The following is a 16,793-nucleotide window of genomic DNA, read 5'->3' as shown; positions in this document are numbered from 1 at the left end:
CGCCCCCAAACAAAGAGTCATGAGCTAAGTGTTTAAGACAGAGCCTGAAAAGAGGAGCTGCAGCGACGGAGGAAGGTGATGTGTTTTCTGAACGTTAAAGCTTCTAAACCTTTTCCAGTTACGACACAAATTAAAATCATGAACCTGAATATCAGCAGAATATTTAAGGCAGGGTTTTGTCATTTTCCCCTTTTTTTAATGCACATTTCAAAGACTCGGACGGATCGTGAACGAGAGATTCGATAAAGGATTCATTTGCCTCAGAGCTGAACAAGCACAGGAATTCTATCAACTTAGAACCAGATCCAGAAGTGGAACTGGTTATCAGAACCCGTCCCTGACCCAGAGAGCAACAATCCACGTATTTCTAAATGTAATGTTGACACATCATCCTCATAACACTCTTAGCTCAGCTTACAAAAGTGGTTTGATTGGCATCTGTTGCTCACACGTGTACCCATTATCAACATCATCAAACCGCAAGTTCTTACTCTGATATCACTTTAAGTTTATATCTTTCACAGTGAATAACCATTCATGCTGTGGTAACCACCAGATCTTTGACTCGGTCCAGACGAAACAAAGTTCACCTCTGCTCTCTGCGTCGTAAACTTATGGCTATCGCAATTTTGCAGGACCAAATGCACTTTGGTCGACCTGCTGACAAACGTGGGTAGAAATAAACTCGAGGGTTTGTACAAAATGAAAGTCCTGCCAGTCACTCTGACACGAGAAGGCATTTTCTCCGTTGTTTGGCTCAATGTATAAAACTGATTTTCTACGGGACCGGACAGTCATCCGATGTCACATGAAAGTCCGTGTTTTTCAGAAAAACAACTTAATAAAGTTTCAAGTTTGTACTTTAAACAATGAAAGTATAAGTAACGAGACTTTTTAAAAGTAACTCTTCGTTGTGCAATTGACCTAACATTTAAAAAAAACCTCCCTCTGTACACTCTGGACACGAGTGCGTCTTTATTCTGTGTGACGGGGAAACGAAGTTGTGCTGTTGATGTTTTCATGCACAGACCGGGGGAGTAGAAATATCTTTTAAATATTCTGTATTTCTAGTTAAGTCCAAGGGCAAGACACGTGTATGCACACACATTCTCAAAAGCTCATCCGTGTGCATGTGACCTTTTTAAATTTTTCACTACAATTAGTGAGATTATAGTGTTTTCTTTAGTCACATGTCACTGTGATGTTGTGTTGTATTCCTCACTTTGAAATCACCGCCTTCTTAGTAATGCTCGCTCTCCTGCTTCCTCCTCCTCCTGCTGCTCCTCCTCCTCCTCCTCCTCCTTGCCAAAGATGGCTGGGGATGGTGAAGGCATCGACGCTCATGCCCATGGTTTTAGAGGGGATGGCGCTGAACTGCTTCCTGTCCGAACTGTATTTGTAGATGGACTCCACCTGGGCGGAGCTTATCGCCCGGGGACCCACGCCGGCCAATCGCACCAGCTCGTGGGAGTCGGGGTTCATGGTGTAGACGCCCCTGAACTGGCAGCTGGTGTCGCGGAAGAGGATGAGGAAGTGGTTGGCCGGACTCTTCTCCATCTCCTGAGAGAAAGAGAAAGAAAAATGAAACAAGCCATATCGGCCTTTTAGTTTTCATCATGAAGATAAGTCAGAAGTAACAGAATTCTTTTATCAGATTCATAAATGTTGATAACAGGTTCGATAAAAACTAAAATAAGTCCTCTACCTCAACTATCCTGTTTTTTTGTGCCTCGTTGACCTTTCCAGCCAAGCAGCAGCGAGACAGAGCGTTGTGAATGATGAATTTGTTAGACTTGAAGCTCGGTTCTTTGAAGAGCTTTGGACCTGAAAACACAGACAGGTTTTTTTTTATACTAATCCATGAGTATAGTTTTATAGCATTTTGTAAATGTGTAGGAGTACTGCGATACTCCACTGCTGTAGCACTGTACCTGTGTATTCTGGGGCGGGTGAGGTGCCAGTGGACCCACTCTCCGAGTCCTTATCCCGGCTCTGATTGGCCAGTCTGCTCGGTGTCACACATGCCAAAGGAGAATCAGGGCGGCTGCTGGAGAGAAGCCAAACAATGAGCAGATCGACCTTTTCGACATGATGACATGATAGAATCTCAGAGCAATTTGTTCCCAGAACAAATCTTTTGAGGAACCATGTCAGTGAACCGATGGACAACTGGATATTTTCGACAATTTTATCGACAATTTATTTGCGATGAATTTCCGTAGCACACGTCAATCCATCCAATAGCTTTCAAGACATTTCACTCTGAACGAAACAATAAGTCTAAAAGTACCAAATAACCAACCAGACCTGATGCATCTTAAGTCATGCTAGCATCGGGGCTACACTCTGTGTAAATGACGCATCAAAATGTCCCGTGCAGGAGTTTACCTGTGGGGTTTCTTAGTGGGGTCACTACCAGGTTTTCGTAGCTCCCCCGTGGCTGCCAGGTTGAGGGAGGAGTGGGAGTAGACTTTGGTCAATTTAGAGCCTAAACATAAAGACACAAAAGAGTTCAGTCATTCAAATCATCTTCTGTAGATGCTGTACTTTGTTGACTTCTCTCAGTTTTGACTTTACCAGTTGTTCCCTTGGCGGGACTCAGAGACAGATGAGTCTCCTCTCTGGTCATGCTGCGAGGCCGAGAGCGGGTTTTCTTCGCGGAAGGTCGTCCTTGATTGGATGATTTCTGCCGCAGCATTTTGTCCAGATCGTCCATGATCTTGAGCTGGTGCCGGCATGCATGCTCCCCTCGTGTGAAATCTCCCCAACGGGCCGGAGTAGCGGGAGGTGTGGGGGAAGGGGAGGTGGTGCCTGCAGGAGGTGTATTGCAGGGAGATGCTGCTGGTCTGAGAACAGGAAATAGGTTATTTTGATATGGACCAGATTAGCTTTAGATTCTGTGCAATGACAAATGAATCTCAAACTTGGATTCAGGCTGATAAGATGCACGTGATCGTGTTTCACCTGTTTTCTCTTTCTTGCTCATGCCACTGCCTCCTCTTCTTCATCTCCTCTGTTCTCTTCTGCTGTCTTTCCAACAGGAGAGCTTTTTTCTGGGCCATCTCCCCCTCACAATGTACCTCCTCCTACAACAACACGAGCACGTACACCCAATTACCATTACAGAATTAACGTGCATGCAAAACAAACTCTTATTTCCCCCTCTCGTTCTCACCTTAAAGAAGAATCCAACTCCTCCTCTGGTTTCCAGCTCATTCAGTTCTCCACTTGGTTCCAAGGTCTCTGTCTGTCTTGTGTCTTCTTTGGTTTCCGTTTGTTCTTCTGGCAAATCCACGGCTTCTGTTGCACGATTCAGTTGCTCCAAAGGATCGAAGGGTTCTGGGACAAATCCTCTCGCAGGTTCCGCAGCGGATTCTGTGCGATCACTCATAGAATCAGAGGAAAACTCTTGTCCTTCATCGGTTGGTTCATTGCTGCCTCCCTCTGCTCCTCCAAGAGATGATAACAACGCCTCAATCAGGCTGCCGCGTTTCCCTGCACCTACAACTCTCCCTCCTTCACCTCCTGTGCTATACCCAGCAAAGAGGGACAACGTCTCGCTCTCAAATGAGCACTCTGAAGGAGCACCAGAGCTGCTGCCACCAGCAGCCCTAGGATGCTCTTGTCTCGGCTGTGAAGTGACTGGAAGTCCTCCCTCAGCCCCTAGGTCCTCCTGCTCCAGCTCCAAGCTGAACTGGGTGGGTGTCTCGCTGGAGCCTGTGTCTGATGTGCTCTCATCAGGATGTGGCTGCTGGGCAGGCTGAGGAGGTTCCTGAGGAGTCTTTGGACCACCAATACGAAAGGAAGACGAGGTCTGAACCTGACACTTGCTGGGGGATACACGGCGCAAGTGGGGGAGGTTGTCGACAGTCTGGGTCGTCGACAAGACGCGATTGAGTGGAGGGAACTTGAGTTCGGAAGGCCTTGGATGGGGGCGTTGATGTTGGGGGCGCTGCTGATGTTTGGGGCTGCGAGGCGTGGAGGACGAGTGAATCTTGGTGCGAGGAGCGGGGCAGGAGGAAGAGATGATAGTTTGTGGTGAGTTGGGCGAGAGAGTGTGAGAACGTCGTGACGGAGAGGAGGCAGAGGGGAGACTGGGAGTAGCAGGGATCACCCAAGCTTTAGTGTTGGTCCTGGTAGGAGTCTTTGTCGGGGTTCTCGGCGGTGTCTTGGTTGGAGTGTGGGGAGGAGTTTTGAGGTTACTCCTAGCTGTTGACTTTGCAATGGTCTTGGATGTATTCCTGGGTCTTTGGTTGCTCATGAGCTGCTGTTGCTGATCTGTAAGTTTCTGCATGTCCTTCTGCAGCGACTGCAGAGCTTCACTCAGTTTCTGCACCACTTCGTTATATTCCACAATGACAGCTTCACCTGCTTTCTCCTTTTCTGCCCCTTTCTTGCTTTCAATAGAGAATGTAACCTGCTTCTCTAACCGAGGAGGGTTGGAAACAGAAGGTTTCTCTTTTTCCTTATCTCCATCTTTTTCTTTCTCCTCCTTCTCCTCCTCCTTTTTCAGTTGCTCCTCCATGTGTGTGAGGCGCTCCTCCAGGCTGAGAGTATCCTCCCCTGCTCCCTCCCCTCCTCCTTGCTCTTTTTTTAGTTGGAGGAAAGCAGTTTTTCCAAGCCTCTGTCTGTGTTTGGCAAAGATGGCTTCAATGCGTCTTTTTTGGGCTTCGATGCTTTTCCGTTTTTCCTCCAGACGAGCGCCCAACTCCCAGGCCTCAGAGCCTGGTTCGGGGCCCCTGGGACCCGGGCTGTCCTGGCGGCCAGGTGCTCCTGCTGGGGTTGATGGCGTATGTGGAGTTCCTGGGGTTGTTGGTGTCGCAGCAGAGGCTGACTCCTCTCCAGCAGCAGCAGGATGTCTTCTTCTGTTGTCTCGACGCTCAGCAAAGCTCGTCATTCTTGGACTATTGCTGTTGCTGTGGTTTCCGTGGCGACCATTACTGGGTCGAATGTTCCCAGGCACATTTCTCGGACCATTCTCGTCCGATGCTTCGGAGGAGTCGACGCTGCCATCTCGTAGAACAGAATCGTCATCACGTGACATATCGGAGCTCCGCCCTGATCTCTCCCTCCTCTTTCCCCTTCCTTGCCTTTCAGTGTCACCTGCTTCTCCGCCGGCCGGCCGGTAGAGGATCCCAGATCGACAGGGAGCAGAGCTACTGAGCTGTTGATTATCTTCCTCAGGGGAGTGCAGGAAAAAACCAGCAGGAGCTCCCTCAGGGCGTAACCTGGGCTCTGGCCGTCCTCCGAACACCCCTCTTCCAACCTTCTCTGGCGTCCTTCCCTTCTTCCGATCTTTGCTGTTGGGAGTATGAACCACCTGTAGCGCCTCCTCGATAGTTGGCAGCTCCCCTAGTGGAGCCGTGTGAGCGTACGGTCCCCAGGACGAGTTCTGCGATGGGGCCGAGGCGCTGACCAGGTGGCTGAGGTCCTCCGGAGGGCTGTACGGGACACGAGTCATCCCTGCTGCAGTCACCGGTGAGGTCATTGCGGGGATGCCGGTGGTTAGGCTGTCAGTGCTGACGGAGCGAAAGACAGAATCTATTGTGTTTCCCATGACAATGTCAACATCACTGTCCAGCCCAAATGGGATGCTGAAAGTCACTGCTGACAGAGGACGACTGCGGAGAGTTGGGTGATGATGGAGGGATGGACCAATGGATGGATCACGAGGCAATATGGAGAAGCAGAAACCACAGAAGCCAAAGTAAGAAGATTTAGAAATTAAGATAAAACATGAAAGCAACACAACATTTACTATAGAAATAACACAAAAGCTTTTAAATGAATCTACCTGATTTGTTTCTTTGTCCAACTTTTGTTTTCTGAAAATACGTTAAAAAGTAAATTAGAAAGTTTATTTTGGTTAATTGATTTTAAAGAAACATTCTCGTGCTATGTTTTTTTTTACCCGGTGTCACTGGAGAGGAGATGGGCACGAAGGGTTGTTTGAAGATAAAGGACGGAGAGCCACTGGAACCCAGGACAAAACAGCAAAAACTCGTCATTCACAACTTCTTTTTTTCATCAAAACAAACTCAGAATGTAATTTCCTGACAACAATGTGTTACAGGTTTGATTCTAAACATAAACCAGTGTAGCTTCTAACTCTGTAAGGTCAGACTTTATTTTTATATTTTATTATGGTTTGCTGCAGGATCTCATGTTGAACCTTTTTTCTCTTACCTGTTGCTGTTTCCACTGACAGGACTTGTACAGTCCAGGAAGCCTGAGATGTCTGGAAGACACGGAGAGAAGCTGCAGATTCAGACGCTGATATTTACAGTATTTCTCAAACACCAACAGCCAGTGCAACAATGTGACAGAAGAGCATCGGTCGCAGACCTGTGAGGTCGATGGGTTGTATCGGCTGAACGAAATCAGGCTTCTTGACCTCGAACCACTCCAACAGCTCTGCTACGAAGCTCATGATGTTCAGCTGAGAGCAAGAGACAAAAGTCATGAGATGAGATTTCAGAAAAGCAGCAACTCACAGACTCTTCATGCAGCTGAAAACTTGACAGAACACAAACATCACAGATTTCTAACAGACAGATGCCAGATGTTAACACAGGCAACAGCTGTGTGCACGTCCGTAACTCCCACAACACGTCTCTATGGTTTGAAAGCCATATCAACATGAATTCTTTAACTAGATTCTTTTCTTTTTTGCATACGATTCCAGGCTGATTAAACTCTTTTTTACTTCATGAATTGTAAATTAAAGCACATTTCACCTATTATACTTCATAAGAAAATGATTATCATCAAGGTTATAATCACAAGGTTTATCATAAATTAAACTATCTGAATGATCAACATGGTTGTCTTATTAATTACATGATATAACCCTCAAGCTTTTTTCATTGCATAAAAAGTCTTGTGTGTTTTTATTTAAAAACTTCCAAACCTAAACTTAACCCTAACCCTAACCCTACCATTACCTTAACCTTACCCTAACACTAACCCTACCATTACCTTAACCTTACCCTAACACTAACCCTACCATTACCTTAACCTAACACTAACCCTACCATTACCTTAACCTTACCCTAACCCTACCATTACCTTAACCTTACCCTAACACTAACCCTACCATTACCTTAACCTAACACTAACCCTACCATTACCTTAACCTTACCCTAACCCTACCATTACCTTAACCTTACCCTAACCCTAACCCTACCATTACCTTAACCTTACCCTAACACTAACCCTACCATTACCTTAACCTTACCCTAACACTAACCCTACCATTACCTTAACCTTACCCTAACACTAACCCTACCATTACCTTAACCTTACCCTAACACTGACCCTTTGTCCCTGGTTGAAAGAGGAACTTTATTTGAATCTGACAGCAGCTTCAGGGTTATAGGTTGACACAACATTTTAAATGTTTCATTATTTTCAGTTTAAAAAAAAAAGAAGAATTTAGTTGAGAGTATCATGATGCTTACATGAAGAACTGGAGGCGCGTAGAGCAGGTCCTCCACAGCCAGGGGGCAGCAGCTCTGTAAACTGCTCTCACTAAGCTCTTTGATCAGCTGCAGGTTGTAGAGACTGTCCGCCACTGACATGGTGTCCTTCAGACACACATCTGGAAGAGAGGCAAGAAACAAACATGTTGATATTTACTGTGTAACATCTGTGTGTGTTTGTGTCAGACCTCCAACACGTTTATAAAGATACTTCACTTACTCTGATTCTCTGTTCTCTTTAAAATCTTATTTTGAATTCAGCTTGAATCTGTTTTATGATTCTGTTAAAGCGTCACTGCATAACATTTACTGAGCGACAGCGCCCTCTGCAGCCATGTGGTCATTAATTCTGTTGGGCTCCGTCTCTGAGTGATTGAAAAGTCGTCTCACTCACTGAACTGAAACAACCGAACGCCGGATATTACCCATGATCCCCAGCTTCCTGAACCAGAAATCCATCAAACTGTTTGGAATTCATCACATTTCAAAAGTTTCCTGCTGAATATTAGAGATAAACTTTTAGTTTTTTAATAACTTCTCATGACTTTTCATCAATTTATTCTATTTTCTTTTTAAGTGAATTTGTCTATTTGCATATTTTAATTCTACCGTTGCACATCTTATTCTTCTTTACTTGTATTTCTTTTCTTCGCAGTGATTTTAAACTATTTTGGCTCAACTCCTGTTGTTTTTCCTCATTAAATCTGACTTGACTCATTGGAAATCTTTTTTTTTAATGGGTTTGTCGTTTACACTGTTGAGAGTTTGGAAGCATCCATCAGTCAAATATTAATAATTAATCCCTGAGTGTGTGTTAAATGTGTGTGTTCATGTGTGTACCCTCTAGAGGCAGCAGGCTGGGGCAGTAGTAGTGCAGCACAGCAGCTATAGCGCAGCCATTAGACAGATCCTTGACCGCAGAAACCAGAGGGAAAGTGGGAGTCAGCTTAGACTGCACTTTGTCCTTCCTGTAACGGATCTAGAGACGAGAGAGAGAGAGAGACAGAGGAAAGGGAAGGAGGAAGATGAGAGAGAGAAGAGGGAAAAAAGAGGAAGAGTTTGCAACGACAGGGAAAGAGAGGGGAGATCATGAAGAAGATGCAGAAAAGACCACAGATACAAAAATAGATCAAAAGCTCAGAAAGTTAGAAGGGTGACAAAAAAACGTAAAACCAGCCACGATCATCCGAGTGCAGCCAAACTTCAGGAAAATCGTAAATAGAAGGAAACCCACAGAAACAAAGCGCAAGACCAGGGATGCCTGATGTAGGAAATATTTGCGCACACACACACGCACACACACTTACACACACACCAAAAGGTGCAGTGTAAAGGTAAAAAAAGAGGTGATACAAAAAAGAAAAACTGGGAAAAAAACGAGAACAATGTCAGTGATTATAAGTGAAAATGAAAATTTCCTCCATGCAGCAGAAACAGGCACTGTGATCCTTCACTTCTAAGTTTGCTTTCAATGTGCACATGAATGCACCAAAAACAACACAAACAGTGCATCAACACAACTTGTGACGTTGTGCAGCCTTGTTGCAGGAGTACAAAGATGAAAAGTTCCGTAAATCAAAGATTAACACCCGGTCTCGTGATGCCTCCTATAACATGGCTTTGTAACACACACTTAAAGAAAAAGTAGTGAAACATAAATATGGATAAGTAGTGTTACAATCTGATGAGTTTTTTAATGATCCATCCAAACCTCGGGGTTGGACTGGAAACTAGTAAGCAGTCGGTTAGTCGGTCGTTAGACAACAGCGTGGGAGAGGTGTGGCGATTGGTCAGTCTGTCATACCCCTTTTCCACCAAGGCAGTTCAAGGGTCTTTGTGTTTCGACAGCCGAAGAACGAGCTCAGGGCCAAAGACCTGCTACGACTCCACCACCACCAACGCTTGGCTGGTCTGGAAGAAAGAATGTCCGGGGAAGACTAATAGAGCTCAACAACACGGCTCCAAAAGTAAAAATCCCATTTTAATAAGATCTTTATTATCAGCTATAATATTTTAACCATCCAAGGTAGAATTACGTAAAGATTGTGAAACCGTGATATACGCTCCTGGAGAAGCTACAAGTCTGAACGTTATCCACTGTGTTTTAAGAAAAACCTGAAGCACTACGCTACCCACAATCCTCAGATGTAATGGCGACGTCTCTGTTACCATTGAAATGTTTACCACAACTGCGAAAATCATGTCGGTTACAAGACACAAACTACAATATATTAAAACACTTTAACACCAACCAGGTTCAATTTAAGAAGCTGGGAGTCGTTGGAAAGGGATAATTTGCAATGGTTTATGGGATGTGTAGTTCCTTCACTCTTAAAACAATGACCTGTGGCTTATTTTCCATTTTCCGATCGTTTTTTTGCTACGAATCAAATGTGTTAACGATTCATCTCGTAGTTGGTCGACCTGGTTTCAGGTTTAAAGGATTTTCTTGAAACATGAACGAACATGTACCTAATAATGCAGCTCTATAACGTTCTTTCCTACGATGTTGGTTTTGCCCGAGCACCAGGTTCACGTTGGAGGAAAAGGGGCGTCCGTCAGTCGAGTGTGTTGCTACGGGAGACGTGGAGGATGAGGGTGAGATAAGAGCGACGTGTTATACGTTACCACTGGCGGCTTATTCCCCGACTCCTTCAAACAAAAAGCGATAGCATGCTGGATGGGGGATGGCAGAGAGAGGGAAACAAGCATAAATGACAAGGGGGTTCGGTCATCATGGGAACCGCCACACCCACAGAGTCACATGGTACTGCTCAGGAAGAGAGGAGCGACGGAGGGAGGAGGAGGAGGAGGAGGAGAGGAAGGGGGGCAAACAAAGGGGGACGCAGATGTGGTTAAATAACCAGCGAGGAAGGAAATTCACCTCCCTCCCTCCCTCCTCTCCAACATCTCCTCCTCCCTCCTCCGCTCTACGGGCAGTTTGAGATGAAACTGATGACTGAACGTGACAAAGTCAGAAAAAGCCTCAGTGTCCTCAACAGCATCAGCCGGTAACAGTAATAAAAATCATCATTAACATTTCAGTGGCTGAGAAGGTCGTACACCTAACGGCACAGATACAGAGTGTGGCATTTTCCAGCACAGTAATGTCAGCCGCAGCCGATGGACACACTCGGAGAGGAGGACAGGCGGGAGGAGAGGAGGACACTTACGGGGACTAGTTTCCAGTACCAGCGGTTGGATGGACACTGGCCGTGAGCACGACAGAGAAAAAACCCAGGGGGGAGGAAACAGAGAAGCAGAGCGAGGTCGATGTTAGAAGCTCGAGCAACAGAAGCAATGAGAGACATAATGGAGAATCTTCATGCATGTGTGTAGTTACCGTGTCCTGAACAGGCTGCAGGTCTGTGCACGTCTGAGGTTTGAGCGGCTCCTCTTCTTCTGTGCTTTCTCTCAATTTCTGGTTCAGCTGTAAGAACAAGATGATGGCCGCTAATTACATTTTTTTTTTTGGGTTCACAATAAAGGACAAAAGAATCGTTTAAATTCATGGATCTGCACCAAATTACACAAATATCATTCCCCTTCATTTTTTAAAATCAAGATCCATGAATTTTTCTCTGAGAAATGAATGAAAATGTAAAAAAAAAAAACTTTTATCTTATAATGTTAAAGAAAGTGAAAAAGAATCCTGTCCCCTTAAATTGAATCGGTTCTTCTCTGACCCACAATGCATCCCTCCACCAGATTCGTGATAATCTGTCAAGTAGTTTTTACAGACAAAACACAACTTCCTTAGCAATAAACACACAAATTATCAGATTAAATCCTGAACAAATAAAGTTGCCTCTCCTTATTAACTGAATAAAGAATCAGACTCTACGTGAGTCTCACCCTGTTGACCCAGAAGAGCAGAGCGTTTTCCCATGGAGCCCCGACACCCATCTGCTCCGCCTCCAACGCCATCTTAACCCGGCCCACCGTCTCTTCGGCGGCCAGTGACATCAGAGAGTCAATCAGGGCAAGGTGGGATTTCTGCACCAATCAGAGACGAGATTTAACCTCCGAGCCGCTTTAACCCGACTCATGAAAACATGATCGACAGTCAATCTACAGAACACGTACCGTCTTGATGGGGACGCTGCTGAGATCCTCCTCGGTGACGTCTACATCCTGGACCTTTGGAGCGAAACCTTTCTTTATGAGGTGCTGCAGCAGGGCGGAGTTGTCGGCGGGTGACCCCTGCAATGCGGGCACGGAGACCCCGTGTGCCTGGGTGAGCAGGGCCTGGGCTCGGCAGTAGATCTCCGGTGAGAGAAGCAGCTTGGAGACGGCCGGCTTCAGGTGCTCCTGCTTGTACTGGTCTTTGTAGAGCGGCTCCCGCAACTCCACAGGGACGTTTTCTGCAGAGAGAGGACGACGCAGTGAGGATTTTCTTCAAGCAGCACGACTGCGTTCATTGTTTCAGTCCCGACTGAACTGTCTGAACTACAATAACATGCAGACATTCAGGATCCCCAGAGGATGAAAACTTTTTCCTCCAGGGACAAAACAAGGTTGATGTTTCTGGACTTAACTCAGACGGCCAGGACTTGTGTTTCACATATTCATGATCCTCAGAGGATGAATCCTACGACCTTTCACCTTTACTTGAGCTTCACCTGAAGGTCAAAGTGTCTCAACATCCGCTTTTTGTGAACAATCTTACACACAAACTTCTGTCCATAGATTCATGGTTCCCACATGATGAATCATACGACCCCAGACTTTCCTTTCACGACATCCTGTTGTTTTCATTTGTGATTTGGATTTTGGTTTGTGGTTATAGTTTTTTTCTGATGTATTCAGAATGAAATGTAGTATCTACAGTAAAGATTTAAAAACCTTTAAAAACTAAAGACTAAAAACTAAAGATTTCCTGGGACATGTGTCACAAAGATTCCGTAAACTTTTAGCACAGATCCGAACAGAGCTGAAGATCAGGGAGTTTTTCAAATAATTTTTGTGGATCTTGATGAAAACAATCAGACATATTTAAGGAACTGATGTCTAAGGTTTTAATAGGAGACTAGACTTCTACTGAGTTTGTATAATTTGTTTACTTTTTCCAAGACCAATGTCGTAACTGAAAATTCATTTGAACTGCATTGAAGTAAACTAGAACTTATATTTAAGTCTCAGAGAGTCTCTATAAGCTGCATGTGAAGGACACAGTCTCTTTTTGATTTCTTTTGTCTGTTTCATATTTTTTATGTCGATTTCACATCATTTTACTTCATTAAATTCAGAGAAAAACACTCAAATAAACCAGGAGTTTAAAAAAAACCTTTGTGTCTGCCTGTGCCTCGAGGGAACTGAAGATGCAGTCAGACGTTAGGAGGTGAGAGCTGCGTGCACGTCTCACTGTTGTTGACCCACAGAAGCAGAGAGACCTCCGTGTTCTCATGCTCCAGCTGAGAATGAATATTTCAGTGGAAGGACGGCGCAAAGACTCCAAACAATCATCATGAGGAGAAACACAACCATGAAGCAGTTTATGGTGCAGACATGAGAGATCTCCTGAGTGAGTCAGCTCCTCTGCATTGTTCCCTGAGAAAGAAAGAAACGCCTTCTGTAACTCCAGAGCACAGGAATGCTTTGTCGAGGCCTCGTCCCGTGTGGAAAAAGGTCACGGGGGGGGGTCACTCGTGTTTCACTGTTCTGCGAAAACTCAGAAAGTAAAGTGAAGAAGTTTCCTCACAGTGGAGAACGAGCGACGAGGAGAAGGGACAGCGTCTGACTGCAGGAGAGGATAATATCATCATCTGCATGAACAGCACAGAGAGGCTGCTAATGCAAGTGTGTGTGTGTGTGTGTGTGTGTGTGTGTGTGTGTGTGTGTGTGTGTGTGTGTGTGTGTGTGTGTGTGTGTGTGTGTGTGTGTGCGCATGTCAAGTCATCTATGAAGCTCAGAAACACACACACTTTCCTGACTGACCCATATTCCAGCTCTGCAGCCTCTGGACGACCACACTGGAGATTAAAGAGGATTTCTTAAAGTGATAAAAAAAATAACACGTAAAAATTTGTAAAAAAGGTGGGGAAGACCGGGATCGAACCGCCGACATTCTATTCAGAGGATGACCGCCCTACCCCTTCAGCCAAAGTAGTAATGTGGAACAAACAAAGCAGTGTGGATGTAGAACGAATGTCAATCTAGTTTCTTAATGAAACTGGAACACCTCTCCGCTCGTCCTTTCTTTCTGCTGCCAGAGAGAAGAGAAGTCGTGTATCTGTGTCACCACACAAACATCGGCGTGAACACACACTCCTCTGCAGCGTGACACACACACACACACTCTCTTAAAGGGGCTAAAGCGTCACTGTCGCTCACACTCGGCGGCGCAGGCAGGAAGCAGGACTGCCGTCACTATGGGAACGCTCCGAGCAGCGATGAGACCGGACTGCAGAGGAGGACTAACCCACTTAACCCATTTCATCTGGAGGCAGCAGAAACAGGCCTGTGCAGCCACAACAACACAACAGCTCCATACATGTTAGCACCTCTCATCTAAATCTCCCCATCACAACGTCCTGAACACATGAAAACACGTGTTCAGGACGTTAACGTGTCTCATTACGGATTGTTTCTTTCCCCATTAGGCCTCTTGATGAACTGGTTCGTCAATAAAGTGTCACGGGACCCTGAAGCTGAAGCTTTTTAAACGATCGTCAGTCTGAAGTTCACTCACAGAGGAAAACAACGAGGCCTCGTAATCCTGAGGTGGAAATCAGTGTTTGACGTTCGAGCTGGATTCAAAAGCATCAGAGAGACGATGCAGACTCTTCTCACACACTTTATATGACTCAATCATGCAAAGCTTTCTACGGCCTGACTCATATTTGCTGGACCTCGGTGGAGGTCTGTGATCTATTGAGCCAAACCAGGAACCTTCAGGTGCCACCCACTCTTCCACTGTGCCGCCCCTCCTCTGCTCATGTCAAGAAGAATCAATCAGTGCTTCTTTTTTTTTTACGCTCTGTGCTTCCATTAAAATTCTATGAGGCGGCCGCTCCGACCGAGGACGGACAACGATGGAGACGATGAAGGTTCCCTGCTGAGGGGAGGTTTCCTGCTCGTCTCTCCTCGTGTGTCACAGACTCGTCCAGCGGACACGAACACAACATGAAGCTCTGAAACCATCACGACACGAGAGGACGACGTGGATCGTTACATAAACTGAGAGTTTACTGAGGAGTTTCAGTGACATCACAGTGTGAGTCAGCAGAGCCTGAACCTACAGACCTGCTGTTTCATCATCTATCATTCATCATCCATCCATCATTCATCCTTCATTCATCCATCCATCCATCCTTCATTCATCCATCTATCCACACATCCATATATCATCCATCCATCATTCATCATCCATCTCTGCTCAATCTGGATTTTCTGTTTTATACCATCTATTTCCTTCCTTCCACCCTCCTTTTCCTATTTCTTTCTTTCTTACTTTCCTCTTTCTTATTCCTTCCTTCCTTTTTGTCTTCATTTCTTTCTTTCCTTCCTTCCTTTCTTTCTTATCTTCTTCCTTCCTTCTTTCTTACTTAATTCCTTTCTTTCTTCATTCCTTCCTCATTCTTACTTAATTCATGTATTTCCTCTTTCTTATTCCTTCCTTCCTTTTTGTCTTCATTTCTTTCTTTCCTTCCTTCCTTTCTTCTTAATTCCTTCCTTCCTTTTTGTCTTAATGTCTTTCTTTCTTTCCTTCCTTCTTTCTTTCTTCATTCCTTCCTCATTCTTACTTAATTCATTTATTTCCTCTTTCTTAATTCATCCCTTCCTTTCTTCTTAATTCCTTCCTTCAACCCTCCTTTTCCTTCTTTCTTTCTTACTTTCCTCTTTCTTATTCCTTCCTTCCTTTTTGTCTTAATTTCTTTCTTTCCTTCCTTCCTTCTTTCTTCTTAATTCCTTCCTTCCTTTTTGTCTTAATGTCTTTCTTTCTTTCCTTTCTTCCTTTCTTCTTCATTCCTTCCTTCACCCCCCCCCTCTCTTTCTTCACTCCATATCATACAAGAGGCCTCATAGATTCTCCTGATGATAAACTGATGATCAATAATGATAATACTCATTGATTGGAGGACTTTGCAGTGATGTCACCCAACACAACACAACACAACACAACCACAGACTGAAGAAAAAGACTCACACACTGAATCAGAGTCTGACACAACATTCAAATCTCTCCAAACACACACACACACACACACACACACACACACACAGTTAATTATCTCAGTGAGAATAAACTGACATTTAAACTTCTGCAGCTTCTCTTGAATCCAGTTTCTCACTTTGACCTCTGACCCCTGCAGCAACGTGGCGAATGAATTTGATGCATTTGCAGTTTCTACCATTGTCTCACACACACGTCACCTTCACTTCACTGCCACGCGCTGCAGCTCGACGTGCGTGCGTAACACTGACACAAATATTATGCTGCGTGTGCCCTGACCCGTCTACACACACACACGACCTATGGATGCAAACCTGCATCTTTGTGGGTTGGTTATGATTAAAGAGACGATGCTCTGAGTGTGTGTGTGCGTGTGTGCGTGCGTGTGTGTGTCTGTGTGTGTTATAGCTTGGATGGAAAATCCCTCCACAGGCCTGACGAAGCAGCTCTGACAAAAGGCTTTGTTGCAGTGCGGTGATGACAGACTCATCCGTCCCGCACCATCAGGAGAATCCTCCGGAGGGAAGAGCCGCCGGTTCACGTCAGTAATTAGCCGAGGCTCGTCCTCACGGTGCGGGGACAATGACGCTGCACGGACCGCGCAGGTGGAGCGAGCGCACCCGGGCAGCGGTGCATGGATGAGGATGGATGAGGAGCGGTTGGATGCTGGAGGTTTCATCCCCGAATAAAAAAAGCGAGAAGCCTCCAGCTCCGAGCTCCGTGGATGAATTATTGAGCGCCCCACCCAAGCGGCGGCTGTGATGCGAGCAGACACCGGGGAATATGTACCTGCAGAGCCGTACGACTTCGACAGCAGCCACCGGACACTGGCGCAGATCTTGGCCCGGCTGAAGTCGTACTGGTCCAGAGGTTTGATCTCCGGCACCGGGCAGGTCCTCTTCATCGCGCCGGGAGAGTCCTCCATGGCGCACGGATAGAGGAGCGCACGGAGGAGGAGGAGAGGCAGCAGCACCGGGGAAATGTGAGGAGGAGGAGGAGGAGGAGGAGGAGGAGGAGGAGGGATGATGGAGGAAGAGGAGGAGGAGGAGGATCCTGTGATGAAGACGCACAGAGATAATTTAATGATGACAAGGCGGAGTCACAGAAAAATACAAATAAAGGTTAAAATCATTCAA

General features: G+C 45.6%; 1 protein-coding gene across 7 annotated transcripts; it reads right to left on the bottom strand.

Moving 5' to 3' along the window:
* Window positions 1-748: 748 nt before the first annotated feature.
* LOC109642418 (calmodulin-regulated spectrin-associated protein 3-like) lies at window positions 749-16,665 on the bottom strand. Of its 7 annotated transcripts, none has more exons than XM_069530028.1 (19): window positions 16,447-16,657; window positions 11,568-11,845; window positions 11,337-11,477; window positions 10,825-10,911; window positions 10,655-10,690; window positions 10,110-10,157; window positions 8,322-8,460; window positions 7,461-7,600; window positions 6,346-6,439; window positions 6,187-6,238; window positions 5,912-5,973; window positions 5,795-5,825; window positions 3,176-5,621; window positions 2,965-3,086; window positions 2,578-2,846; window positions 2,389-2,488; window positions 1,932-2,044; window positions 1,706-1,824; window positions 749-1,560 (listed from the first exon to the last, which is right to left on the bottom strand). In XM_069530028.1, the coding sequence occupies exons 1-19, from the start codon at window positions 16,580-16,582 to the stop codon at window positions 1,219-1,221; spliced, it is 4,755 nt and encodes a 1,584-aa protein (XP_069386129.1). In that variant the 5' UTR covers window positions 16,583-16,657; the 3' UTR covers window positions 749-1,218. The 7 variants fall into 7 exon arrangements, with proteins under 7 accessions (XP_069386129.1, XP_069386134.1, XP_069386133.1 ...); XM_069530033.1 differs by having other exon boundaries at window positions 1,072-1,560; window positions 1,932-2,047; window positions 16,447-16,665; XM_069530032.1 differs by having other exon boundaries at window positions 1,072-1,560; window positions 1,932-2,047; window positions 3,176-5,519.
* Window positions 16,666-16,793: the final 128 nt, after the last annotated feature.

The sequence above is a fragment of the Paralichthys olivaceus genome, chromosome 8, assembly GCF_024713975.1.
Source record: "Paralichthys olivaceus isolate ysfri-2021 chromosome 8, ASM2471397v2, whole genome shotgun sequence".
Lineage (NCBI taxonomy): Eukaryota > Metazoa > Chordata > Actinopteri > Pleuronectiformes > Paralichthyidae > Paralichthys > Paralichthys olivaceus.
The sequence above is the reverse complement of the archived record's forward strand: the minus strand, read 5'-3'. Positions and strand labels throughout refer to the sequence as shown.